This window comes from Acomys russatus, chromosome 19 (genome assembly GCF_903995435.1).
Source record: "Acomys russatus chromosome 19, mAcoRus1.1, whole genome shotgun sequence".
Taxonomy (NCBI): Eukaryota; Metazoa; Chordata; class Mammalia; order Rodentia; family Muridae; genus Acomys; species Acomys russatus.
The window spans coordinates 52,134,002-52,161,539 of NC_067155.1; the positions used below are offsets into that span (position 1 = coordinate 52,134,002).

Below are 27,538 nucleotides of genomic sequence, written 5' to 3' on the forward strand. Positions count from 1 at the left end.
ATGGACAGGGAGTCTGAGTGGAAGCTGGGCTGGTGGTGCGATGCGCCAGTTGCCCATAGGAGATAATTCCACAGGCTTCAGTTGCTCTGATCAGTTTGATCATGGCCCGTGACTTCCACCATCCAGCAATGCTGCTGTGGGCAGCTGGTTTTTGTCACCTGTTGTGTTCTTCCCTCTGGAGACTTTGGGGTCCTGCCTGCCTGAAATGATGCAGGTTGATTCTATGTTCATTGTTTTTTGTGGAGCGCCTAATAGACTGTTGACTCCGGGAGTTTTCTTGTTTTCTGCACTGGGCGGGGTGGCGCACACCCTTAATCCCAGCGCTCAGGAGGCAGAGGCAGGCGGATCTCTGTGAGTTCGAGGCCAGCCTGGTCTACAGAGTGAGTCCAGGACAGCCAAAGCTACACAGAGAAACCCTGTCTCGAAAAAACAGAATAGAACAAAAGTTATGTACTACCATGCCCAGCATTTTAAAAGGTTTTTGTTGTTGTTGTTATGTGTATTGAGTGTTCTGCCTGAATGTATGTTACGTGCATGTAGTGTCTTCAGAGGCCAGAAGAGGGTGACAAACCTCCTGGAACTGGAGTAACAGACAGTTGTGAGCCACCATGTAGGAACTAAGAATTGAACCTGAGTCCCCGGGAAGACCAACCACTGCTTTTACCCAGTGAGCTATTTCTTCAGGCCTGGTGGATTTTAAAAGCCCTCTCAAGGCAGTGACTTCCCTGAAATACCCTGTTCCCATTCTAATGACTTTCCACACCACCCACTTCCATCAGTTTTTAAAATGTACTTTTATTTTCAGCCCTGCCTTCTGTTCCTCCCATTTCTTTCTTATGTTTTAATGTTAGCCTTTTCTATATGGAAAGATGCATTCTCTGTTAAGATTGATTTCTTCAAATTAATTAGAAAATAGCTTTGCTGGGAACAGACTTGGGGTCCTCAGGAAGAGCAACAAGTGCTCTTAAGCAGCACCCCACCTCTGGGAACTCGGGACCTCCAGCCCCAGGAGAGCCAGTCCCTCTTCTAGCTCTTCACGTTTGCCCAGCTGCTATGAAATCCAGTGCATTTCCTTGTTTCATTGGATTCCTATCTCCTAATTTTCAATCTTCCCCACTCTTGCCAGTGCCATTTCCAGCCAGTGTCCCCAAGTTGGGGACAAGACTCCAACCAGTTCAGCAAGGCCTGTAGTGAGGGACCCATCACTACAGAAGAAATATCGGGTGGTATGTGAGCCACCATAATGCCTGTGATCCCAGCCCTCCAGTGTTTGCCCCTTTCCTTCTTCCCAAACTCTGAGTCAACCCAGCAACCCCAGCTGTCTCTGGCATTTACCTCTTTGAGAGCTGGTGGCATGTTCAGAGCCCCACACTGTGTCCCTTGAGCCAGCAGCCAGCCTGTACTGCCTGAAGGATCTCAGCTGTGGTGCCCCACCCCCTCCTCACACACCCTCCCAGCCTTGGAGGGACCTCATTTCTCTTTGCTGTGCTTTTCCCCCCCTTCAGAAGTTGTTATTGGCACCCTTTCTCCCCAGCTTTCATCCTGGGCCAGAATGCTCATGTCATCCACCTGGGCAGGTATGTTTTATATGTGAATGCTTTTTTTTTTGTTTTTGTTTTAATTACACAACTAATAGGCTAGGAAACCTGTAAGTGATCCATCACCCACACTGAGCCATCTCTTGTGTTGAAATGGTGCTCACTGTTCAGTACCTGGGCATCCTATGGTACTCCCCAGACCCCTGTACTTATGCATGGATTACCTGGGGCCATTATCTGAGTCAGCATCTTCTTGTGCCCTCATTATAGTCAAGGCCATCAGCTTTTATCACCAACTAGAGAGCCAGCACCCAGCTGCCGTAAATCCAGTGTATTTCCTTGTTTCATGGGATTTCCACCCTTTTATTCCTTAGTCTTTCCAAGCCTCTGCCCCCACTCTCCTCAGAGAAGGTCCTCTGCTCCCTGGCTGCCATGTGTGGTGGCTGTGTCCTCTAGGTGGTGTCCCTGGAACATCTTAGGACGTCAGAACCCACCTGGTACTCTCTTAAACCTCCTTAAAGCCCCATTGGATGGCTTAACTGAGGAGAGAGGAGCCTCCCTGCTTTCTGCCCAGGTTCACTGCACACACACCATGCTGTCCCCTGCCTCACCTCCTGTCTGCCACTCACAGAGCAGGTGACATGGTCCCATAAGACAAAGTGACTTATGCATTTCTTAACATTAAATAAACGATATTCTATCAATCAAAAAGAAAAAGAAAAGAGAATGAAGCTTTGTAGCGCCGGGCAGGGCGGCATCCTGGAAATGGGTTGCAGAGCTGTCTCAGTTCCTGTAGATCTTAGAGTTGGCTCTGCTGCTTACCTGCCTGGGAGGGGCCAGGCCTGGCACCAGGATCCAGTTTCAGGCAAAAGACGGTAGGAAGGCTAGAGGCAGGAGTCTTAACCTAGGCTTTTCCCACAGTGTGTGGTTTTTTTGTGTGTGTGCTTTCAGTTGTACCTTGTAGCTGATTTGGGCAGTCACCTAGTGGCACAGGATGTGACAGGTCCTGCAATTCTTCTGCCTTTTGAACACGTTTCTGTTATTTTAAAAGCCATTTCTGGCCGGGTGGGTGGCGCACACCTTTAATCCCAGCACTCAGAAGGCAGAGGCAGGTCGCTGTGAGTTCAAGGACAGCCTGGTCTACAAAGCAAGTCCAGGACAGCCAAGGCTACACAGAGAAACCCTGTCTTGAAACCCCCCCCCCCAAATATAAAAGCCATTTCTGTACTTTCTTCCATAGAAGAGTGTTCTGTTCTCATTTTGGGCCTTTCTGGGGCTCTTACTGTGTTGTGTAAGGTCTCACTGGCCTCAGATTTACCAGCCTCCTGCAGCCTCCCGAATGCTGGGATCACAGGATGTACCACCATGTGCATTTTTAAATAATGCTAGGTTTTTTAGCATTGTATTTTTTACAATGGAGAGATGGCTCAGCAGTTAAGAGCACAGGCTACTCTTCCAGAGGACCCAGGTTCAATTCCCAGCACTCACAAAGCAGCTCACACCTGTCTGTGACTCCAGTTCCAGAGGATCTAACATACATGCAGGCAAACGTCAATGCACTATAGAATTAAATAAATAAATAAGTAAATAAGAAAGTATATGAATTTTATGTAATAAAAAATTTTAAGGACAGTACAAATACATTTTACTATTCTGTCAAGGCCTTATATTGCTATTGTTTCAGACTTAAAAGGCTTTCAGGCATTTATCAGGAACATCCCACCCCCTTTTCCAGAGCTCCTGCTCTCCTTTCTGACAGGCAGCTTGAGGTGCTGCCCCTCTGTGATCTGTGCAGCTCTGTGATACACTTCTCTGTTTTCTTTGCAGCTCTTAGGAGAGTATGAATCCCTTGGGAAGGAGCATGGGCGAGTGAAGGTAAGGGGGAGAGTCTGCCTGGGCGTGTGTAGGGCTAAGGGCAGCGGCCTGTGAAGCAGACGGCCTGGCCCTTCTTCCTACTCTCCACCCATAGCGACTTGAAGCAGCTCGTGCATTCACCCTGCTTGTGTGGATTTCTTTATTTTCAAATGGCTGTCCTACTTGACTGGCATGTTTATGGAAGCTGTTAATTTACCAAATACTGTTGGGTGTCTGGTGTGCTTGATGAGAGTTGAGATGAAAATAGGCAGACAATTTAGGCACTACATAGGCTCAGATGGCCATCTCACCCCTGCAAATGTACAGGTAGACGTTTCGAAGCATTAGGTTTTTTACGGAGTGGTAGGAGTTTATCCACTGTGTCTGGATTCTTAACTGAAGCTATTTGGGGTTCTGTATCTGGACTCAGTGAAGCCCCACAGTCAGCCATGAGTGTTTCCAGCCAGGCTATTGCATGCAGTAGAGGATCGTGGCTTTGCAAGGCTATTGGGAAGGCCTGTGTAGCTACAGCTAAGACTGTTTCAGAAATAAACCACAGTTTTGTTGTGCCATTCTGCTAAGCCTTCAGTCACGTTTGTAGCGAAAATAGACCCATCTTAATGCGGGGTTGCTTCTAGTTGAGCAGGCATTGGGCTGCATCTGTTAGAGTTTCTGGGATGGACCAGTGTTTATGCTATCGCTTCCCCCTTGAGTTTCCTGGATTGGCTGCACAGCAATGCCATCCTTGAGATGCCATTGTAATTAACAGCCGGCTGCTGGCCTTACATTTGCTTTATGTTACATGTTTGAAAGTAAAAGTTTCCATCTGCGTACTTATCTCCAGTTATACAAATCTCCAGTTATGCAAATTCCTTCTCCCTCAGGATACATTAAACACGACTGAGAACAAATTGCTTGATGCACACACTCAGATTTCTGATTTGAAAAGGTAAGTGTTTTACTAGCAAAACATGCTGTTAATTGCGCTTTGTGTTTGTATTGACAGTGAGGAAAAGAAACTCTCCTCTGAGGACTTCTAAAGCAGTGTGAGATCTGGTTTTGTCCTAATCCTTGGACATGTAAATACATTACATTTTAGCTTGGGAAATGTTTAAGTGATCAGGATCCATTGGTGGTTGAGCTGCAGGTGCCTGCGTTTCCCCAGACATGTGGTTTTTTCCAGCATAATGAGAAGCCTGAATGGCCAGTACTAGAAGGACCTGGAAGAAGCCAGCTAGTTCACTGGGTTATTCTGGTGCTCCGGAAGAAAATGAAACTCGCCATTTGCAGATGTCACTTCCTTAAAGACCTGGTGTGGAGAGTGTCCATGGTCTGACTTGCTTTCCTAGGCAGCTGCAGTCATAGATGATCCATATTGCAGTGATAAGAAATATCTAAACTAGGCCTGCAGAGATGGCACAGTGCTTAAGAGCACACATCAGGCTTCCAGAACAGCCTTCCAGAGCAGCCTTCCAGCACCACGTGAGGTATATCACAACCTCCCGTGCCCCAGCTCCAGGGAGCCCAGCTTTGTTCTTTAGCCTCCTTCCTGCACCCGTGAGTACGTGCTTACACATAGACACCTACATGTACACCTTAGTGAAACTAAGTCTTTAAGAAGAGGAATAGCACCAGGTGCAGTGGCGCATGCCTTTAATCCTAGCACTCAGGAAAGCAAAGGCAGGCGATCTCTGTGAGTTCGAGGCCAGCCTGGCCTACAAAAAGTCCAAGATAGCCAATGCTACACAGAGAAACCAAAGGAAAAATAATTATACCCCAAAGTTAGAGATTCACTTCAGTCTGAAGGATTTACTTAGAAAAGGACAGCGGGTGTCCAGCTGCCTGACCCATTCATTCCTTACCAGGCTGGAGGAAGGACCTGTCATGTTAGTTCTTCCTTCTCTAGCTCGGTGGCAAGTTCCTTTTCTCTTTGCGCTGTCTTGCTGGCCCCCATACATGAAGTTTAAAAGAATGGAAAGAGCACGAGATGGGCATTTGCGTGTACGCCTGATGACTTGAGTTTCATTCCCAGGCACCACAAGGAGAGAACTGACTCCTGAGAGTTGGCCTCTGACTTTCACATACCCACAGTGACACATGCATGTGTGAACACACACATACACACACACACACACCACACACACACACGAAGGAAGGTCAAGCCAACTGGAAATAGTTGTTGTTGGTAGTTATTTTCTGGTGAGGACATTGAAGGGGGCTTTTATTCTGAACATGGCACAAATGGGATGAATTGCTACCTCATCTCTGGGATGAGAGTTGTTAGGAATATTTTAGCTTTTGCCTCTTAAAAATCAGGATGCTAAGCCAGCCGGTGATGGTGCATGCCTCTTTTCCCAGCACTCGGGGAGACGGAGGCAGGTGGATCACTAAGTTCTAGACCAACTTGGTCTACAAAGCAAATCTGGGATAGCCAGGCCTAAAACAGAGAAACCTTGTCTTGAAAAACCAAACTAAACCAAAACCAAAACAAAAACAATTCAGGATTTTTTTTTCTTTTTTCTTTTTTTCCTCTGTGTTGCCCTTGGCTGTCCTAGACTCACTAGGCTGTCCTAGAACTCACTGCGATCCACCGCTGGGACTAAAAGCGTGCACCACCACTCCTGGCGTTACTTATTTTTTAAAATTTGTCCTGCATGCTTCATAGAATCCTGCTTGTCTTCTCCCCCCCCCCTTTTTTTTTTTCTTTAGTTATAGTCTATGAAATGCTGCTTTGCAGAGCCCAGTGTATTTGCTGCCCTTCATTTGAGGGAGGTTTCTGGGCAGCAGGCTATCTTTGCCTTCCTGAAGAAGGACAGCTAAGTACCACGAGGCAGCTGAGCTGTTTTCTGCCTGTTGCGTGCGTTTCATTTGTCTCACTGCTTTGGACCTAGGATGGTCTCCAAACTGGAAGCTCAGGTGAAGCAGGTGGAGCACGAGAACATGTTGAGTCTTCGTCACAGCACTAAATCTCCCTCGAGGCCATCCCAGGCCAGGTAAGTGACTTCACTTAGTATCTGTGCAGTGACGAGTAGTGCATGCCTTTAATGAAGCCCTCTGTTAATCAGGAAGCCAGCTTATATCCATATAGTCTTGTATGTGCATTGAGGTCACTGTCGCTGTCATCCACATCCCTACAAAGAGGCAGGAAAGCAGAGGCAGGTGGTGAGGACCGGGCATGCGCTGTGTAGTCAGGTGGCGAGGACCGGGCATGCGCTATGTAGACAGGTGGTGAGGACTGGGCATGCGCTGTGTAGTCAGGTGGCGAGGATCGGGCATGCGCTGTGTAGTCAGGTGGAGAGGACTGGGCATGCGCTGTGTAGTCAGGTGGAGAGGACTGGGCATGCTCTGTGCTCTTCATTCTTCTTCCACCACTCTCCATGCGGCCATAAGCAGTTCCCTTAAGTTTATTTACTGTAGATGAGTGCTTTATCTGCAGGAGGGGGCACCAGATCTCATTATAGATGTTGTGAGCCACCATGCGGTTGCTGGGAATTGAACTCAGGACCTCTGGAGGAGCAGGTAGTGCTCCTTACCACTGAGCCATCTCTCCAGTCTTTCTCTTACTTTTAAAAAAGTCTTTCTTCAACCGGGTGTGGTGGTGCATGCCTGTAATCCCAGCACTTGGGAGGCAGAGGCAGGTGGGTCGATATGAGTTCAAGGCCAGCTTGGTCTACAAGTGAATCCAGGACAGCCAAGTCTACACAGAGAGACCCTCTCTCGAAAAACCAAAACAAAACAAAACAAAAAAGGGTTTCTTCTTCTACAGAGGAAACTTTTTATTTACTGTAAGCAATTTTTAAAAAGATTTATTTCTATTGTTTTTAATTTGTGCAGGCATGTGCACTTGAGTTTAGAAGTGGGTGTTCGATTTCTGGAGCTGGAGTTACTGGCGTCTGTGAGCCTGTGAGATACCCAGCGTGGGTGCTAGGAGCTGAACTTGGGTCCTCTGCAAGAGCAGTGAGCTCTGAGCCGTCTCTCTACCCTAAGCAATTTTGTTTTGTTTTGTTTTGTTTTTGTTTTGTTTTTGAGACAGTGTTTTTCTGTGTAGCCTTGACTGTCCTAAACTTGATTTGTAGACCAGGCTGGCCTTAAACTCACAGAGATCCGCTTACCTCTGCCTCCTGAGTGCTGGGATTAACGGTGTGCGCCACCATGCCTGGCTTCCTAAGCATTTTAATGAGACTACTATATGAAGTTGCCTGATTTTCACATCTTTTCAAGTGTTTCTTCATGTTTTCCATCTTGGCTTTTCATTTCAGAATCTGTGGTCTTTGTTCTTTTACTGAGGTAAATGTCCACATGGACTGTTGTGCCATTAGCCCCCGACCCGCAAGTGTGGATGACAGCAAGGCATGGGTGGTGTATGCCTTTAATCTCAGCATTTACAGGTAGAAGCAGATGGATCGATATGATTTTTTTTCTTTTTTGGTTTTTTTCAAGACAGAGTTTCTCTGTGTAGTTGGCCATCCTGGACTTGCTTTGTAGACCAGGCTGGCCTTGAACTCACAGCGATCCGCCTGCCTCTGCTTCCTGAGTGGTGGGATTAAAGGTGTGTGCCACCATGCCTGGCTGGAAGGATCGCTATGATTTTAAGGCTATCCTGGTCTACATAGAGAGTTTTAGGCAAGCCAGGACCCTGTTTCAAAAACAAAACAAAAACAAACACCATTGTGAACAACATATTTCTTTCGATAAACTGGAGTACTTTGCCAGTCTGCTGATCTTTGTTGTCCTCCCACAACCTGAACTCCATCAGCTTTCTGGGTGTAGATCAACATTGTCCTGTGCCCCACATCTTTTAAGAGAAACAGTTGCTCGTAGTGGAGCGAGCCTTTAATCCCAGCACTCAGGAGGCAGAAGCAGGTGGATCTCTGAGTTCAAGGCGAGCCTGGTCTACAGAGTGAGTTCCAGGATAGCTGGGCCTACATAAGATCCTGTTTCCAAAAAATAAAAAAAAATTAAAATTAAAATTAAAAAAAAAAAGGAAACAAAACCTTCTGAGTGGGAGAAGCAGCCTTGAATTGTTTTTATGGTTCCTTCTTCAGTCAGAATTTGCAAAGGGATGGAACTCCATTTTAGCAGCTGCCTCTCCAGTGAGAGCTGCAAAGGGAGTGCAGGTTGTTACCCAGTGGAACAAAGACACTGCACTGGAGAACATCTTAAAGCCTTAGCAATAAAATCCAGACGTCTTATCTTTTGTTAATGGAAAAACAGTTGAGGATGGATCTATATTAAGTTGTGGTTTTCTCCTTTGTTTTTTCAGAATTAGCTTTACTGTAATCTTTGTCTGGTTTAGTTTTTATGTTTGAGACAATCTTACTATGTAGCTCTGGTTGGCCTAGTACTCTAGCTCAGGCAGGTTTCAAGCTTGCAACGGTCCTCTTCCCTCTGCCTCCCAAATGCTAAGATTGCAGGAATGTGCTGCCCCAGCACAGGGTTAGCTGGATGACCCAGTGACAGGAGATGGCATTAACTATCAGAATCCAAGTGTTTGCTTTTTTCAACATAGGATTTCTCTGTGTAGCCTTGGCTGTCCTGGGCATGCTTTGTAGACCAGGCTAGCCTCGACTCACAATCTGCCTTTGCCTCTGATCCCTGAGTTCTGGTATTATAGGCGTGCACCACCACACCCAGCTTAGAATTCAGTTTTTAATTATGATTTTGGTTTAAAGTATATTAGTAAGTAGATTGTTATTTTATAACGATATCTGTCAGAAAAAATTAATTTGTGATTTCTAACCTTCCTAAGCTGTAATTGTCAAAACACTTTTTATATTTTTGTTGAGTAAAAATTTTATATTTAAAAGTAAAGTGTGCTGGGACTGGTGGTATACATCTGTAATCCCAGTACTTTCAGAGGCAGAGGCAGGTGGCTCTCTGTGAATTTGAAGCCAGCATGGTCTACAAAGTGAGTTCAGTATAGCCATGGCTACACAGAGAAACCCTGTCTGGGGTGGCGGTTGGGTGGGGAGATGGCTCAGTGTTTATGGATTAAGAGCACTAGCTGCTCCTCCAGGGCACCTGGGTTCAATTCCCAGCAGCCACATGACAGTTCACACTTGTCTGTAGCTTCATTTCCTGAGGCTTCTACACCCTTATACAAATGTACATGCAGGCAAAAAAAAAAAAAAAAAAAAAAAAAAAAGGAACCGTCGGGGGCTGGAGAGATGACGTAATACTTAAGGGTGCTCATTACTTAGAGAAGCAGAGTTCTCATTGTCCATGTTGGCAGCAAACAGTCGCTTCCAACTCCAGCTTCAGGGGATGTGACCCCCTCTTCTGAACTCCGTGGACCTACACTCCTGTACATAAGCCCACACTCACACACACACATGTACCTATAATTAAAAAGTAAAAATAAAATGTTTTGAAAAGTAAGGAAATATGAGGGCTGGTGATATGTCTCAGCAGGTAAAGACAATTGCCACAAAGTGTGATGACCTGAGCTTGACCCTCACTTGTGACCATGACATACACATGTACTTAACCCCACAGTACAAAAATGAAACATTAGCCAGATGTGGTGGTGCATGCACTTGTAATTCCAGCTCTTGGGAGGTGGATGCAGCAGGATCAGCCGGGTCATCCTTGGCTGCACAACTTGATTGATAGCAAGCCTGGCTTATGTAAGACCTTGTCACAAACAAAATGAGCAAACCAAAGGAACCCAAGGTGAAAATTGAATTGAGAACAAGGCAAAGCAGAGGGAGGTCTTTTACGGTGGGATGCAAGGTGGCAGGGTTGTGAGGGGCTGCTCGTTCCTGTTGTTACAGGTAGGGGCCAAGTGTGCATATGACTTCAGAGGCCTGCAGGGGACACTGCACACTCACAGCATGATACACAGCCTGGAGAGTCACAGCAGGGTCACGGAGCCCTAGGTGAAGCTGTGGACTAATTAGACATGGCTTTCTAAGTCATCGTCAGGAGTCTGGGCTTTAACCTTTAGTCCATTGAGAATCCTCTAGAAGAGTTTATTTTAAGTTTTCTGAGACAGGATTTGTCAGTGCAGCCCTGGCTGTCCCAGAACTTGCTATTTAGACCAGGCTGGCCCCAACCTCATCCTCCTGCTTCTTTATCCCAAGTGCTGCGACTAAAGGTGTGTGCCACTGTGCCTGACACAGATGTGAAAAGTCTATAGTGTGTGGGTGCGTGCGTGCGTGCGTGTATGTGTTCATTTGCCATGGTGTACGTGGAAGCGAGAGGGTAATTTCCTGGCTGTCTCTGCTTCTTCATTTACTTGGATTCTAGGGAGCATTAGTCTTTGGGCTAAGTGCATTATCCACCCAGCCATCTCCCTGGCCCCTGAAGATTTCAGTATAATGAAACACTGTCACCTGACTTTCAAATTTGTAAAATTCCTGCCATGAGAAAGATGAAACAGGAAAGCACGGAAACAGTGAGATGAGTTGCGCCATCCCGGTGGTAGGAAAGCAGGTATCTGGGTGTCTGGTATCTATAGGAATAAAAGTTGTGGGCTGGGGACGTAGCTCAGCGGACAGAGGTGCTTGCAGCCAGGTGTCTCAACCTCAGGTGGACGAAGGGAGCCGATTTCCAAAAGTTGTCCTCTGACTTCTACACACACAATGTGGCATGTCAGTGCACACACAAAATAAATAAATGGAATATAAGAGTGTCTTTTTTCATTATAAGCAAAGAGAATTTGAAAGGTTCTGCCGGTGGAATCATAGAGCATGGTTGTGTTGTGGCTGGTGAGGCAAGAGAGGGACAGCTCAGCATACCTAAGAGGTCAGACCGACAGAGTGACCACTGAGACTTTGGCTTGGGACTCCCATGGGCTTGAAGCAGAAGCCGAGTGGGCAGCAGTAAGCACAGGCTTGAGATGAGAGCGTCAGGCCTCGGAGCCAGTTATTTCCCAGCTGTGCTTACAGCTCCAGGCCTGATAGGAGCTGAGAGTCAGTGAGAGTGGGTACAGGATGGAGTCTTGGGAACCCCAATGCTTGTTGGGTAGAGGAGTTTGGCAGAGGAGCCTGTGAGACAGCTGCTAGAAGTGAGGGGGGAACCAGAGCAGCCACAGTCACTAAGTGCCTCTGAGACATTGGGCAGTGAGGATGGATGAGGCCTGTTGGATCTGCAGGGTGGAGGCTGTGTTGACTCAGAAGAGTGAGAGGTGTGTTTGAAGAGCACTGAAGACAGCCTACATGTCTAGCAGCTGGAAGCACATTTGTTGGGACCTGCTTATTCAGGGTGGCCGGCCATGAAAGGATTGGCAGGTTGAGGCCTTTAGGCCAAAGCCAGCCTATGCTACCATTTTGTGTGTGTGTATGACTGAGGAGTTCTCAGTGTGTGGGCAGGGCTGAGGCTTATGTGGCTCAGTTGGTAAAGCACTTGCTTTACAAGCTCAAGCAAGGGCCTGAGTTCAAGCCCCCTAGAACTCTCATGAAAATGCTAGGTAGAGATGGGTCAGCAGGTTAGAGCACTGGCTGCTACTCTTTTGAAGGACCAGGGTTCGATTCCAGCACCGACATGATAGCTCACAGCCATCTATAACTTTAGTTCTAGGAGATCGGACACCCTTTTTCTGGCCTCCAAGGGCACTAGTCATGCATGTGAGACACAGACATACATGCAGGCAAAACACCCATACATATAAAATAAAATAATAACATTTTAAAATGCCAGATGTGATAGTGTCTCTTTTAATCCTAGCACTGGGATTTTGGAAATAGGAGGTCTCTGGTAGTCATTTGCCATCAGTCTAGCCAATGAAAGACCCTGTCTCAAAGGAGGTGGCCAGCCTTTTTGAGGAAGACTTCTGAGGTTGCCCTCTGGCCTCTGTGTGGATGCACACACATGCTTAAGAGATACTTGGGGCTGGAATGTTAAATTCTAGTACTCAGGAGGCAGAAACAGGCAGGTCTTCAGGGCTCACCTGAACTACACAGTGAGTTCCAGGACAGCCAGGGCTCAAGGGCTCTATTGTGATGTTGCCTTAAAGGAAAAAGTAGCAAGGTAGCTCATGTATTATATTCCTGTCCTATGAAACCTAAAATACTTGATTTTATTCTGTTGCCCTTTGTAGAAAAAGATGTTACAAATGTCTCCTCTGGACTGTCAATTTGTAGTAACTTTAAGAGTGTGATATAGGGCTGGAGAGATGGCTCAGAGGTTAAGAGCACTGCTTGTCTTCCAGAGTTCAATTCCCAGCAACCACATCATGGCTCATAACCATCTTGCAACATCATCATGAGATCTGGTGCCTTTTCTGGCATGCTGGTATACATGCAGGCAGAACACTGTATATATAATAAGTCTTTTATAAAAAGTGTAATATAGAACTATAAAAAGCTAGTTGAGGCCGGGCATGGTGGCGCACACCTTTAATCCCTGCACTTGGGAGGCTGAGGCAGGTGGATCTCTGTGAGTTCGAGGCCAGCTTGGTCTACAAAGTGAGTCCAGGACAGCCAAGGCTACACAAAGAGACCCTATGTCGGGGGGTGCAGGGGGGGAGCTAGTTGAGGAAGAAATAGAATATTCTTTTTCTCTTTTCAAAGTGCTGGTAAATGGGGCTGTCAAGATGGCTCAGTGGGTTAAGGCCCTGACCACTAAGCCCGAAATGAATCTGATCCCAGGACCCACATGGTGGAAGGAAAGACCTGACTCCTGCAAGTTGTGCTCAGAGCTGCTCCAGTGGTCCATGGCGTGTGCTTACCCCTCCCACTACACACACCCAGACATGCAGAGACAGGAGGTTCCTGTAAAGGAAAGTGAGTCACTAGGGTCTTCCTGTCAAACTATCTTTTCACATTATAAGATAACTACGTGCTCTTTTAAGTCTGTTCCAAGTTGAGCTGCTGTGCTGTCCAGGGAAGCTGTAACCATTTCTTCTGTTATCCATAAAGCAATCTGAAGATACTACAACAAAATTGCTAACAAGCTGGTAATGGATCCAGGGCCTGGAAAATGCTAGCGTTAACAGTGTGACCAATGAGCTACATCTTCCGACCGCCTATAGGACATAATGAACAGCAACATCAGCATGTACAGTAAATAGTTCTGAGTATCTCTTAGGACCTTGCAAACGCAAAGTCTTTCCCCCCCCCCCCCCCCCCTTTGAGACAGGCTTCTCTGTGTAGCCCTGGCTGTCCTGGATTTGATCTCTAGGCCAGGTTGGCCTCTAACTCACAGAGATCCACTTGTCTCTGCCTCCCTGAGTGCTGGGATTACAGATGTACCACCATGCCTGGTGCAAATACAAAGTCTTAAGACCATGATGGGAGTGCTGAGCACCAGCTGAGAGCAATGGCTGCTGTGAGCAAGGAACCATAGGACTGAAGAGGCTCAGCAGGGCTTTAGCTGTACTTGTAGTGAAAAGTCTAAGGGGTATAGACCAGAGCGAAAGAAGACCTTATGCTCAGTATGCGTGCATTGAGCATTACCTCTGTGTCTGTACATGCTTAGAATCTTTAAAAGAAATGGATACATGTTAAAATTGTGTGTGCACGAATATGTGCTCATCACTGCTTATGTGTGCAGGCCAGAGGACAACTTTGAATGGTCAGTTCAAGACCCATGTGGGTTGTGTGTGTGTGTGTGTAAGTAATTTGTTTTAATGAACTACAAAAATAAAGGATAAGTATTTAGAATACAAAAGATCTATCATAACTCAGTAGGAGACAAATTCCTCCACGATAAAATGGTAAAGAGATGTGAAGCTGTACAGAAAAAGAAGCTTAAATGCTAACAGCAATGAAAAGATGCTCATTGTCCTAAGAAATCAAGAAAATGCCAGTTAAAACAACATTAATTCTGTCATCAGACAGGCCAGATTTAATTTGTTCCAAGATTTGGCAGAGGTGCAGAAAGGAACTCGCCGGTGGCCACCTGCAGGTTGGTAGGGCTTGCCTAGACAGGGATTTGGCAGTAGCCAAAAGAATGGAGGTAATGGATACGTCCCAGATGTCCTAGTTGTGTTTTTAGAAATTTGCTTTAGGTTAGTTCTCCCACATGTTAACTGTAGCATTGGTGAGATGGCGTCTACCACCAGGAGACAGAGTCAGCAGCATGCACTCAGACTGGAGAAGTGACTGACAGCTCTGCACGCCAGCATGAATAATCATGACCATACTGTTGAGGAGAAGCATTAAAGGGTGTGGATAGCATGCCCTTGTTTAACAAATGCAGCTATACATATGTATACAATGTTATGGCTCACAATTAAAAACAAATATGGCCAAGATCTAAGCATCTGTTAAGACTGAGAGTAGGTAGGTGGGTGCTTGTTGTAATAGTCTCTGTAATTTTCTAAGAATGTTTGAAATGTTTCTTCATTGAAAAATTGAGGGGAAAGGGCTGGGGTGTTGCTCAGTGGCCAAGAGCCTTTTGAGCAGTGAACAAGGCCCCGGGGCATCAAGACATCTTTTCTGAAAGGTCAGATGTGACCTGGGGTTGACGTGAAATAGAGGAGGACTAGTTGCAGCAGGTTAAGTATGGCTGGAGCAGAGGAAGACAGTGCGTTGGTTTTCTCAGGCTTTGCTTTATCTTTGAGGTTGGGCCTGAGGTTATCTCCTGACTGAAGGCCGCTATGAAGGGCAAGGGGAGGGCGTGTCCGCTAAGGATTGGGTTGATGCATAGGCACAGTTAGGGCCTGTTTTTCCAGCAAAGCTCAGCCATGGGACTGTGGACAGGGAGTAAGGCCACTGTTATCCATCCAGCCTGGGGTTCTGCTGCAGGTCAGATGTGAGAGTGGGAATCAGGGTTGTGAGTAGTTGAGGTGGTTGCTGTGCAGTCCAGAGGGACAGAGAGGAACCAGCGCCATCGGATTGAATAGTGAGCGGGAAGAGCGTGGGCTTTCTGGCTGGTTGCTGGGGTGGTGCTCGGCAGCAACGGGAACAGGAAGGAGGGGAGGGGGCATAAGGAGTGTTAGTTTCCTTAGAGCTGGGCTCTCTGATTATGACAGAGTCTGGTCATGTCTTGTAGACAGAGTCACTGGGTCTAGAGGTCAAGGATAGCTCTGGAAGTTGCCCAGTGTGGTGACAGCATGTCTAGTGATGAGATAGCTTTGTGCTGGTTGGTTTTGTCAGTGCAAACTGGAGCCATCTGGGAAGAGGGAACCTCAGCCGAAAAAATACCTCTCTAAGCAAGTCTGCAGAAAGTGATTGGCATTCATGTGGGAGGGCCCAGTGTACTGTGGGCAGTGCCACTCCTGGGCAGGTGGACATGAGGTGTATAGGAAAGCTGGCTGAACTTGAACCTGGAGAGCAAGCCAGTAAGCATCACTCCTTCAAGATCCCTGCTTCATTTCCTGCCTCTAGGTTACTGCTTAAGTCCTTGCCCTAAGTAGACCAGACTGGCCCAGAGCTCAGAGATCCATCTCCTCCGCATCCTGAATGCTAGAGTTTAAGGCATAGGCTAGCACACCTTGCACTGGCTCAAAGTTTAGTATAGGGCAGGGCTTAGCTAGATGCAAACCTTGGAAAGCTGGCTTATTTATTGATTTAATTTATTTAAGTGAGGTGAACCTTGGGGAAGCTAGGCTTTAAAAATGTTATCGTTTGCATTTTATTTATTCATCATTGTTGTGTGTGTGCATGTGTGCATTCATGCATGTGTGTGTGCGTGCATGCATGCCACTCTGAGGAGATGGATGACTCTTGTGACTGTGATACTGGAAAGTGCAGCTAGTGTGTGTAGGGAGTAGGAAAACAGCCATGCCTTATCTCTTACTGTGAGCTAGTGTAGAAAAGGGGACTGAGTGTGCCAGAGTGCAGGTAGGGGGCTATGTAGAACCGTGAGTACCAGACTCTCCTCTGTCTTAGGAACGTTCAATAGTTCAGTTGAATCTTAAAACCTTAAACGAGCCAGGTGGTGCACACCCTTAATTCCAGCACTCAGAGGCAGAGGCAAGTGCATCTCTTGAGTTTGAGGTCAGCCTGGTCCAAGGAGTAAGTTCTAGGACAGCCAGGGCTACACAGAGAAACCCTGTCTCAACCCACCCTTACAAACAAAAAGTCCTAACTAACAAGAAGTCTTCTTCTTCTTCTTTTTTTTTTTTTTAAAGATTTATTTGATTATTTATACAGTGGTCTACAGTACATCTGCAGGCCAGAAGAGGGCATCAGGTTACATTATAGATGGTTGCGAGCCACCATGTGGTTGCTGGGAGTTGAACTCAGAATCTCTGGAAGAGAAGTCCCTCTTAACCTCTGAGCCATCTCCCTAGCCCCAAGAAGTCTTAAAATAGAATTCTTTTTTTTTTCTTCTTTACTGAAGAGACAGGATTTCTTTTTGGTTTGTTTATTTGTTCTTGTTTTTTTCAGACAGAGGTTCTCTGTATTATCTTGGCTATATTAGAACTTGTTTTGTAGACCAAACTGGCTTCTAACTCACAGAGATCTGCCTGCCTCTGCCTCCTAAATGCTGGGATTAAAGGTGTGCACCATCACTGCCTGGCCTAGAATTCATTTTTTAAGGTAGGTTGTCCATATGTAGTTGCTAAGTCACTGAACAAATAAATATAGCAAACTTAGAGATGGGTTGTTTTGATATAAATGTTTTATCTAAATTGAAGTGCAAGGGGCTGGAAAGATGGCTTTGTGGTTAAGAGCACTGGCTGCTCTTCCGGAAGATCTGGGTTCAAGACCCAACACCCACATAGTTATCTGTAACTCCAATCCCAGGGAATCTGATGTCCTCTTCTGGTCTTGTTGGGTGCCACGCACCACATAAAGTACACAGAGAAAGCATCCACCCATTTTATATATATGTGTGTGTGTGTGTGTGTGTGTGTGTGTGTGTGTGTGTGTGTGTGTGTGTGTGTGTTTTTAACTGAAATGCAAACCTTGTGATGCTGTGGAATGTTTTTTATCCCTTCAGCACGCTAGCAACCTCAGATGTCAGCAGGAGGAAGTGGCTGATTCCAGGAGCAGAGTACTCCATCTTCACCGGGCAGCCTCTGGACACCAGGGACAGGAAGCTGGATAACCAGCTGGAGGAAACCGGGGTTCCTGGGTGAGATGACTGACTGCAGAGGTCGCTTGAGGAGCGCTTTCATAGAGGGAGATTAGTCAAAAGTCCCTCCGTGTGGGCTGTGGAAGGAAGAGGGGGCAGGACAGAAACAGGTCTTGTCTTGGGATTTCTGCCTTCTCTTTGAAGTTGGAGCCGAGGTTCTTCCTGGATTGTGAAAGGCAGGATGGACGGACTGGAGGAGAGTGGACAGGGCATGAACCAGCTGTCTTGCAGAAGTGGGGCTTTCCCATCCTGGAAAGGGGGTTGTCCACTCAAGATTGTATTGAAGAGTAGATGCAGCTGGGTGATATGTTTCAGCAGAGCTCAGCCTCTCTGTGTGTGTGTGTGTGTGTGTGTGTGTGTGTGTGTGTGTGTGTACACAAGACACCTTGCTCCTCTGCTCTTTGTCCCCGTATGCTGGGATCCTAGCAGGTGCCACCACACTCAGCTCGTTAATCTTCTACTGTCATAAATTTTCGAGCTCGATGTGTTTTTGTTTCATTTGTCACTTGCACAGTAAGCACTCTTAGCCGTGGATCCATCTCCCCGTCCCCAGGAGGCTAATACTGTTAGGATGCTTTCCCTTCCTAGGTTCTGCGTTGCTTCTGCCTGTTCTCAGAGGCATAGCGCAGGTTTGTCATTAGGACAATAGGCTAATGCTCTCTGGGATAGCCTGGGCAAGCTCAGCCATGTACGCTGGGCACCGTATTGATAGAAAGGTTGCAATTGCTAGGGTGGTTAAGGACTGGGCAGCACTGGCTTGCTCTGTGCAGGTTCAGTTTTAATTACTTGCAGTTTAATAAGACAGATATGGGGGTTAAATGTCAACTCTCCTGTTATTCCCCTGACTGTCCTAGTAAACTTGGCGTGGTTTGCTGTGACAAATGAACATAGGCTTACATACACTTGTGCATCTCTCCAGGTCAGGTGCGAGCACAGCAGAGGTCTTGGCGACGGCCCACTTCCTGGCTTTTGGTGTGCATCAGAGTGCTCTCCAGTTTCTCCTCTTTCTCCCTTGTTTTATATGTTATTTTCATTTTTAATTGTGTGTGTTTGTGCACGCACATGTGAGTACAGGGACCCCCTGAGGCCAGAGGGGTTTGTTTGTTGTGGTTTTTGAGGCGAGTCCTGATGTATGTCCCAGGCTAGCCTGGAACTTCTGACCATCCTCCTGCTTCAGCCTCCGGAATGCTGGGGTTACCGGCATGTGTGCCTGTCAGGCCTGCCCTTCTCTCTTTAGGAGGTGCTGCTCTCTCCTGACCTGTCCAATCTCCATTTCTTACTAAAGGCCCCAACTCCAAGCACTCCCAGTGAGGTTAGGCTGTTACCTGTGCATTCTGGCATAGGAGACAAGCCAGTGTTCAGTCCTCAGCAGTTATAGTTGCGGCTTCTGTTTTAGATACCACTCTCCTCCAGAAAAGGACGCTTCCCTTGGACGGTCACCAGCAAGCTTGTTGATTAAAAAGCAGAGGGACGCTCCAGACACGCCAATCATGAAAGCTCTAAAGGAGCTCAATGAAGAAAGAATATTTAAAAATTGGGGGACACAGACAGAGAAAGAGGATACCTCAAGTAGTAAGTTTTTTTTTTTAATTTTAAGATTTATTAATTTTATTTTACATCTGTGAGTGTTTTGCTTGCATGTATGACTGTGTAACACATGTGAACCTGGTGCACATGGAGGTATCGGAGTCCCTGGAACTGGGGTTACAAATGTTGGTGAGCTGCCGTGTGAGTGCTGAGAACTGAACCAAACCCTCTGCAAGAGCAGTAAGGACTCTTAACTGATCTTTCTAGCCTACCGCCCCCTCCCCCTCGCTCCCACCCCCATTAGTATTTTCTTCCTCATTTGATGTTAAAGGAAAGAGGTGTCTGCCCTTTTCCTTAATTTATTTTATATTCTTTAAAATTAAATTTCAGCCAGGCATGAAATCCTAGCACTTTCAAGGTAGAGGCAAGAGCTTGAAGTCAGCCTGGTTTACATAGTGTGTTCCGTGTCTGTCAGAGCTACATAGTGAGAACTTGCCTCAAAAAATAAAGCAAGATAAATTCTCAGATAATGAAATGAAGTCCTAATTTATGATACTACTCTAGTGCCATTGCCTAGATAACTGGCCCCTAAGAATAGTTTATTTTTGTCCCGGCATAGCATGTACCTTTCAAACAAAGCAAACTGCATATTATGTTCTGATTATTTAAAAGGCCTACACTGAGATGGCTCAGTGTTTAACAGCAATTATGCTTGCAGAGGACCTGGGTTCAGCAGCTCCATGGTGGCATACAACTAACTGTTAACTCAGGTTCCAGGGGATCTGATACCTCTGTAGGCACCTGCAGTCATGTGCACATACCAGTGTCCAGACATATACACCTACATATAATTAAAAATAATAAAGAAGGCTGGGTGATGGTGGCTTGTACCTTTAATCCCAACACTCAGGAAGCAGAGGAAGTGAATCTTTGTGAGTTCAAGACCAGCCTGGTCTACAACACGAATCCAAGACAGCCAAGGTAGAACTGTCTCAAAAAGCAAAAAAACAAAACAAAAAAAGGCCATATGAGCTGCACTCTACAGGTGTATAATCCAGTTATATGTCTAAGGTAGGGGTGAAATCACAGCCTGCCTGGATTATGGAGTGTGTTTGCCTCCATCTGTTTGTCTTACTTGTACATGTTGGAAAATTGTAGCCATCATTTGAAATTCGTAAGATGAGGAATAAGAGGGGATGGGGATGGTGATGCTGGAGAGATGGCTCAGTGTTTAAGAGCAGTGACTGTTTTTCCAAAGGACCTGGGTTCAACTCTCAGCACCTGTCATGTGGTAGCTCATGACTGTCTATAACTCCAAGATCTGATACCCTCATGCCCTCCCACATATATGCAGACAAAATATCAATGTATATAAAATAAAAATAAATAAAAATTTAAAACAACAACAGAAAGACGAGGATGAGTGTACATACCCATTGTCCCAGTACTCAGAAGCTGATGCAACAGAAGCCAGAGTGCCAAAAAATACAGAAAACCAAAAAGAACTCTTTCCTGTCTTCCTCCTTTTTCCTGGTTACTGAGCTTCTGTAGAGAGGAAGAGGAAGATCTTTCCAGGTGCGCTTTTCCCCACATGTCTAGGTCAGTAGTCTTCCTCTCTGTCTCTGCCCTTCATCCTTATCTCTCCCCACTCCATCCTCTCTCTGTTTGAGATAAGATCTTATATAGCCCGGCTAGCCTGGAACTCTTCCTATGTTGCCGAGGATAACCCTGGTTTCTGATCTCCTGCCTCACCTCCCCAGTGCTGGGCCGACAGGTGCTCACCACCATGCCTGGCTCTTTTGCTCCGTCTACTTCTGACCACGCTCACTTCTCAGCCCTGCCAGGAACTCCCTTGGATCTGTGGTGCTGCATCCCGCAGCAGTGTCTCCTAGTAAATAAATTAGTACCCTGCTTCCTAAAAATAAACTCGCTGTGAGCCTCACCTTGAACGCCAGTTGCACCAGGAAGCCAGGATGCGGTGTGTTCATTATAAACTCCCTCTCAAGCATTTTTTATGTCGTAATGCGGCACATTTGCAGATCATTATTGCAGCCTAGATGAAGTGCTCTGAGCTGGGCGTGCACTCAGTGGAGGGCCTTGTGCAGCCACAGCGGTGGTTAAGCAGATGATGGAAACCAGGTCTGGCTTATTTGTGTGTGTGTTTGTCTGATGCAGAGTTAGTGAATCCTCGGCAAACTGAACCTTCAGCCAGTACAGGCCGTTCCCCAGAGAAATGTGCCCAGCAGAAACCAAAGAGACAGAGTTCAGCTTCACAAAGGTCGTCGTCCCTCCCGCCCTCCAATCGTAAAGCCAACACTCCAAGTAAGAAATGTGTGTGTGCCTTGGGCTGGGGAGAGTAGCTTTTCCTATTTCACTTTGCTGTCAGTCCCAGCAGAGGATGCTGAGTGTGGGGTACCAGAGAGTGAAATTGCCTGAGTATACGGATGCTATAAATGTAGCCTAAGAAGCCTTCTATGCCAGGTGGAGGTCTGTCATCCCAGCTACCTGAGCCTAAGGATCAAAGTTCAAGGCCTTCCTGAGCTATTGAGCTCAAGGATAGCCTGTAACATAGCAAGACCCTGTCTTAAAATGAAAAGTAAAAAGGGCTTAGAATGTAGCTCAGTGGTAGAGCCCTAGCCTAGCGTGAACAGCATCCTTAGTACCATAAAAAAAAGAAGTTGACTCAGAAAAGCCAAAAGCTCTCGAAAGGCTAGAGCGCATCTGTCGCCGGTAAGCACTAACTGAGATGACTCCAAGGCTGGAGAAGATGCTCCTTTCGTAGCCTGTCCTCCTCACAGTTGCAGGCTTGTTCTAAAGCCTGAGCATTGACTTTCCATGGCCTCAGTGTCCACTTTCCCACAGCTCAGGCAAGTGTGATTTCCCGTGTGCCAGCAGCAATCACTAATACCCTGGCCTTTCTGTCTTATTTCCACTTCTAAAATCTTGAAAAACCAGTTTTGAGTCAGAGTGCTGAAACTATAGTCTGGTATGCTAAAACGTCAGCAGGGGTTGCCTCTTGACATTAGAATTATGCGTTGTTGTATTTTCACTTTGGGTCCTCTTCAAAACCATCATGTTTTGCTATGGAATTTCATTATTTTTAAATTAGGGGAAGTCCTGCGAATATGATACAGACAAAAACCACATTTCTTCTTTGTTTTCTTCCTTAGCAAAAAGAGAGATTATGTTATCGCCCATGACTGTGGCTTATAGTCCTAAGCGGTCCCCTAAAGAAAACTTGTCCCCAGGATTTAGTCATCTACTTAGCAAAAATGAAAGCAGTCCAATTCGGTAAGCTCTGTAAAGTTGAGTTTAAAAAAAAAATTGAATTATTGGTTTAAAAAACATTTTCCTGATTTATCATGTGTGTGTGTGTGTCCACACATGTGAATGTGTGTGCCGTGTCGGATGTGTGTACAGCAGAGGACAACTTCTGGAAGTTGGCTTTCTCTCTCCCCCATGTGGGTTTTTGGTATTGAACTCAGGGCATCAGTTTGGAGGCAGGTGCCTTTACCTACAGAGCCATCTTACTGACCTTATTGTTGGTTTTGAATCATCAATATGGCTCTAGCTTTTACTGATTATTCAGTTATCAGAGGACTCTGTGGCTTTATGTCATTTATGTGAATATCATATTAAAAATCAAGTATTATAATGTGAAAATAGTTTTCAACCATGGAAGCGTGCTACTGCTAGATCTTAAATGCTGCCTCAGCACCTCACAGAGTTCACATGTAGAAGAGTTTTTCTGTGTTCCTGACAAGGTGTGTGATTCAGGGACATTTTGGGTGCCAGACAGTGGGTGTGAGGGTGGCAGGCAAGGTACCTGTCTCTAGATGCATGCGCTCCTGAAGTAGGCCAGCCCCGAGTGATGAGCTGGAAAGGACTTGCCTCCTGGTTTTAGACCCAATGGCCTAAGCACAGTGAGCCTCACTTTCTCCTTCTGGCCAATGGGGTCCTGCTGCATGCCCCGCCTGTCCCAGAAGCTCACATGGAGGTCAGTGATGCACCATGGCCCACGCATAAGTCTTTGATGTGAAAACAGAACTTGGTGTCAGGAGAGCCTCGTTCAGTTTCAGCTTTGAAAACCATACGACCAGCTGTCTTTTAAAATATGTGGCTGTGTGAGTTCCCGGGTGCTGGCTCAGCTCTCTAGTGAGATAGGAAAACTCACTTCACAGTTTTCTCACGAGAAACTTGCTTCATTCACTAGATTTGATATCCTTTTGGATGATTTAGATACTGTTCCTGTGTCCACATTACAACGAACCAATCCAAGGAAACAGCTCCAGTTTCTTCTAGACGACTCGGAAGGTATCTTTTCCTAAAATTACTAGTACAGTTAGAGGGATTTGTTTGCCAAGGTTCTGGTGTCTTCACCAGGCTCTGAGGGTGGCCTCTCCCTGAGCACTCACTATGTGCTGCTGTGTTCGTGGACAGGTGGGGATGCTGAGGGGGCGGGGCTGCTGGTCATCACCAGGACACTGTTATACAGCTCCCCATCAAGTCATTTCGTAGATTGCACTGACTGTCTTAGCATTGGGGTAATTCTCCCAAATGTGATAAATTACTCTTTTTAATCTTTTCTTCTTTTTGGTTTTTTCGAGACAGAGTTTGTCCATGTAGCCTTGGCTGTCCTGGACTCTTTGTAGACTAGGCTGGCCTCAAACTCACAGAGATCTGTCTGCCTCTGCCTCTGCCTCTTAAGTGCTGGGATTACAGGTGTGCGCCACTGTGCCTGGCTTTTACATTTTTCTTAAACTGAGTTATATTTACATAAAGTTTGCTTTAGGTCATTAAGAGAATTTGTAAAAAATGTTAAGCTGAGGGTAAACCTTTTAGAATTCCTTAGTGATAAAGCACAGACTAAATATTCTTCAGTTGAGAGTGGGGGCTCCCATCTTTTATCCTAGCACTCAGATAGCTGCAGCAGGAGGATTGCTACGACTTGAAGGCCATTTTGGGTTTCTTAGTATGTTCCAGGGCAGACTGTCTCAGGAAACCAGGAGGAGAAGAAAGAAAAGTTGCTGTGTTTTAGGCCATAGAGCAATTCCTTTCAGGAAGTGAGGTTGAGCATGATATGTATTCATTCTATCTGAAAAAGTAATAAGAAACATAAGAAATTTCTTTCTTTTCTGACAGGAAAAAAAATTTCAGAACAAACAAGTGATGACCCTGTTAACCAGAGTTCTTGTCCTGAACCCTTGCCAAATGGAGTGAAGAGAGCATCGGCAAGACAAGCCTGGGAGAAGAGTAAATCAGTTAGCCTTGAGCAGTGTAAGCCAGTGTCAGCAGCACCACAGGGTAATGATTTTGAATATACAGCAAAAATTAGGACCCTAGCTGAAACGGAGCGATTTTTTGATGAACTTACAAAAGAAAAAGACCAGGTAAAACAAACATAATATTTTAAAAAATATTTTTCTGACCCAAATGTTTATGTCTAGGGAACAGTCAGAAGGGAATTACAGAGCTGGGCATGGTGGCACATCCCTGTGCCTAGCCCTTGAGAGGCTGAGGCAGGAGCATCATAAGTTCCAAGCCACTTTGGGCTATATGGTGAGACCCTGTCTTCAATAGAAACAACAATCCAAACACACAAACCCAAACCACTAACAAAAAAAGCAAAAAATAAGGCTGTCCTAGTCACTGTTCTGTTGCAGTGGAGACATCATAGCCAAGGCGACTCTGTTTTGAGACAAGGTTTCTCTGTGTAGCTCTGGCTGTCCTGGACTCACTCTGTAGCCCAGAGATTTGCCTGTCTCTGCCTCCCAAGTCTGAGATTAAAGGTGTGTGCCACCACCACCCAGCAGGCCAAGGCAACTGTTATAAAATAAAACATTTAGCTTGGGCTGCCTTATGGTTTGAGAGGGTTAGTCTTACAGTATCGTCTTGGCATGGAACATGTGACATGCAGGCAGACATGGTGCTGGAGAAATAGCTAAGATTTCTAGTCTAGATTTGTAGGCAGCAAGGAGAGGATTGGCATGCGCTTTTGAACCTCAAAGCGCATCCCCAGTGACACACTTCCCCCCAACAAGGCCACACCTCCTAGTCCTTCTCAAGTATTGGTACTCCCTGATGACTAAGCATTTAAATATGTGAGCCTATGGGGACCGTTCTTATTCAAACACCACAAAGGCCATCATTGTGTCAGACCTGTCCTAGGGAATATACTGGGGGGCACCAAAACTACACGGGAAATGTCCCTGAGCCACACTGTTGACGGAACTTAAGCCAAAATGGACAAGAGAGTGCTCAGCTGCAATCTTTTCTTTCCCATCTGCCTCAGGAAGCTCACTGCCAGTAATTAGAATTCTTTTGTTTTTATTTGAATCCTTTCTCTTGTTAACAGATTGAGGCAGCACTAAGCCGAATGCCTTCTCCTGGAGGAAGAATCACTTTACAAACTAGACTTAATCAGGTGAGACAGCTTAGCTGGGAGCTGCATTAGAGGCTGGATGCCAGCCAGTGCTCCAAGAAGAGTCTAAGGGCATGGCTCGTGTGTTAGCTCCTTTTCTAGTGCTGTGATAAAACGCCATGACCAGATGCAACTTACAGACGGAGGCATTGATTTGGGGCTTACAGTTCCAGAGGGTTAGTCTGTGAAGGCAAAGTGAAAGGTAGGTGGCTGGAGCAGCTGCTGAGTGCTCACATCTGGAACACCAAACAGGAAGTAGAGTGTAATTTGGATGGCAGCAAGTGTTTGCAGCTTTAGACCCCTCTCCAACAAGGCCACATCTCCTCTAACAAGGCCACGCCTCCTATAACAAGGCCACGCCTCCTCTAACAAGGCCACGCCTCCTATAACAAGGCCATTTCTCCTAATCCTTCTCAAATAGTTCCACCAACTGGGGACCAAGTATTGAGATGTATGAGCCTGTGGGGCCATCTTATTTACACCACCATAGCTACTAAAGCAGTAGTCTTTGACAATTATAATTATTTCATAGCTATATGTTTGCTCTCAGGAATAAAATTAATTTTTGCCTTTAGACTTTAAGAAAATGGTGTTCTGCAGAGTAGTGGTGGCACATGCCTTTAATCTCAGCACTTGGAAGGCAGAGGCAGGTGGATCTCTGTTGTTCCAGTCTAGCCTGGTCTACTGAGCAAGTTCCAGGACAGCCAGTGATATACAGAGCAACCCAGTCTTGAAAAACCAAAAAAAGAAAAGAAAATGATGTTCGTGGCAGTAAATAGCATGCCTTTTGTTGTTTGTTTCGTAAGGCACTGGAGACAAACCCAGGGCCTTGGACATGCTAGGTGGCCCTGTCCTCAGCCCAACAAAATCCCTGTGAGATAGATTTTACCTTGCTGAGTGATGTGTTGTCTTCCTCCCTCACCGTCTGTCCGTGACTTTGAACCCCTTTCCATCTAGCAAGTGCCTGAAAACAGCTGTGCTTTACAGAGGGAGCGACAGCTGGGGAGCTGCGGTTCCACACCCAGCAGGGATGGTTGGGTTATGTGCGGGGTTTACCTGCGTGCTTACGTGTGCCTGCTGTCTGTGGAGGTCAGCTCAGTCCCCAGCCTCCCATGGCAGTGCCTTTAACCACTGAGCCAGCTCTCCAGCTAGCAGAATTGCCTGTGAGAGCTCGTCTGGAGGTTCTGACAAGGGAACCTCAGCTACTTAGAGCTTTGGTGGAAGACTGGCCCCCGCTACTTGGGGAAGGTTGTCCTCTTTGACTAAAGGTACAGCTTTTGAAGGGCTACATGGAGAGCAGCCAGATCATTCCATGAAATTTCCTTTAAACATTGATTTCTTTACTATTATTGTGTACATGGGTGTGCATGATGTTGGAGGGCATGCACATGCCATGACACATACGTAGATGTCAAAGGGCAACTTTGTGCAGTTCTGTCTTTCCACTTTTTCTTAGATCTCAGGCACCAAACTCAGGTTGTGGGGGTTGAAGACCAGAAATCTTACCTGCTGAGCCCTCTCACCATCCCCTGTTCTGAAGCTTTTTATCGAATAACTTGTAAAACCCAACGTAAGAAACCAGCAGCACTCTACTAGGAAACAGGGAAAGTGTGGTGAATCCTTAGTGTGTTTTATATAGTGAACGTCATCGCTCTCTTCTTACAAGGCTCCTGCTGAAAGTTAGTTTCTCTTCACGAAGGCCACGTCACTAAGAAAATAAGTGACAGCAAACAAGGAATTGAGGATGTACTTAAGTGCAAAAGTAAAACTGGGCCCAGGGGAGAAAAGTTTCCAGCCTCACTCTAGAATAGCACCGTGGTCAGTACCTATGTAGCATGCAGCAGCAATAAAGACGCTCAGCCTGCTCTTAACCTCACTGAAGCAGAGATGGTGGCGCACCGCATATCATCTCTGCACTCAGCAGGCTTTGCCAGTCAGTCCTAAGTTTAAAGCCAGCCTAGGCTGTTAGACCTTGTCTCAAAAAGTAACACAGGGGGGCCGGGCGTGGTGGTGCACGCCTTTACTTGAACTCTCTGTGAGTTCAAGGCCAGCCTGGTCTACACAGTGAGACCAGGACAGCCAGGGCTCTGTTACACAGAGAAACCCTGTCTCAAAAAACAAACAAAAAGTAAGACAGAGGGTGGGGATACAGCTAGGTTGATGGAGTACTTGCCTAGCATGTAAAGTCCATCCCCATCACCATCCACGCACACACAACTGGATATGGTAA

The 27,538-nt window shown here is 46.2% G+C and overlaps 1 protein-coding gene across 4 annotated transcripts in view; it reads left to right on the top strand.

Annotated features, from left to right (window-relative positions):
* Mphosph9 (M-phase phosphoprotein 9) overlaps positions 1 to 27,538 on the top strand; it is a 68,920-nt gene that overhangs the window by 38,010 nt on the left and 3,372 nt on the right. Inside the window, exons 12-21 of one of the 4 annotated variants that reach the window (XM_051161465.1) lie at positions 3,366 to 3,413; positions 4,277 to 4,341; positions 6,284 to 6,385; positions 17,226 to 17,360; positions 18,757 to 18,932; positions 21,063 to 21,209; positions 22,058 to 22,178; positions 23,101 to 23,201; positions 24,030 to 24,277; positions 25,243 to 25,611. In XM_051161465.1, the coding sequence (XP_051017422.1) occupies positions 3,366 to 3,413; positions 4,277 to 4,341; positions 6,284 to 6,385; positions 17,226 to 17,360; positions 18,757 to 18,932; positions 21,063 to 21,209; positions 22,058 to 22,178; positions 23,101 to 23,201; positions 24,030 to 24,277; positions 25,243 to 25,341 (1,242 nt within the window). In that variant the 3' untranslated portion in view covers positions 25,342 to 25,611. Of the gene's footprint in view, positions 1 to 3,365; positions 3,414 to 4,276; positions 4,342 to 6,283; positions 6,386 to 17,225; positions 17,361 to 18,756; positions 18,933 to 21,062; positions 21,210 to 22,057; positions 22,179 to 23,100; positions 23,202 to 24,029; positions 24,278 to 25,242; positions 25,612 to 27,538 lie in introns of those variants that run through there. The other 3 variants (XM_051161466.1, XM_051161467.1, XM_051161468.1) reach the window with 3 other exon arrangements.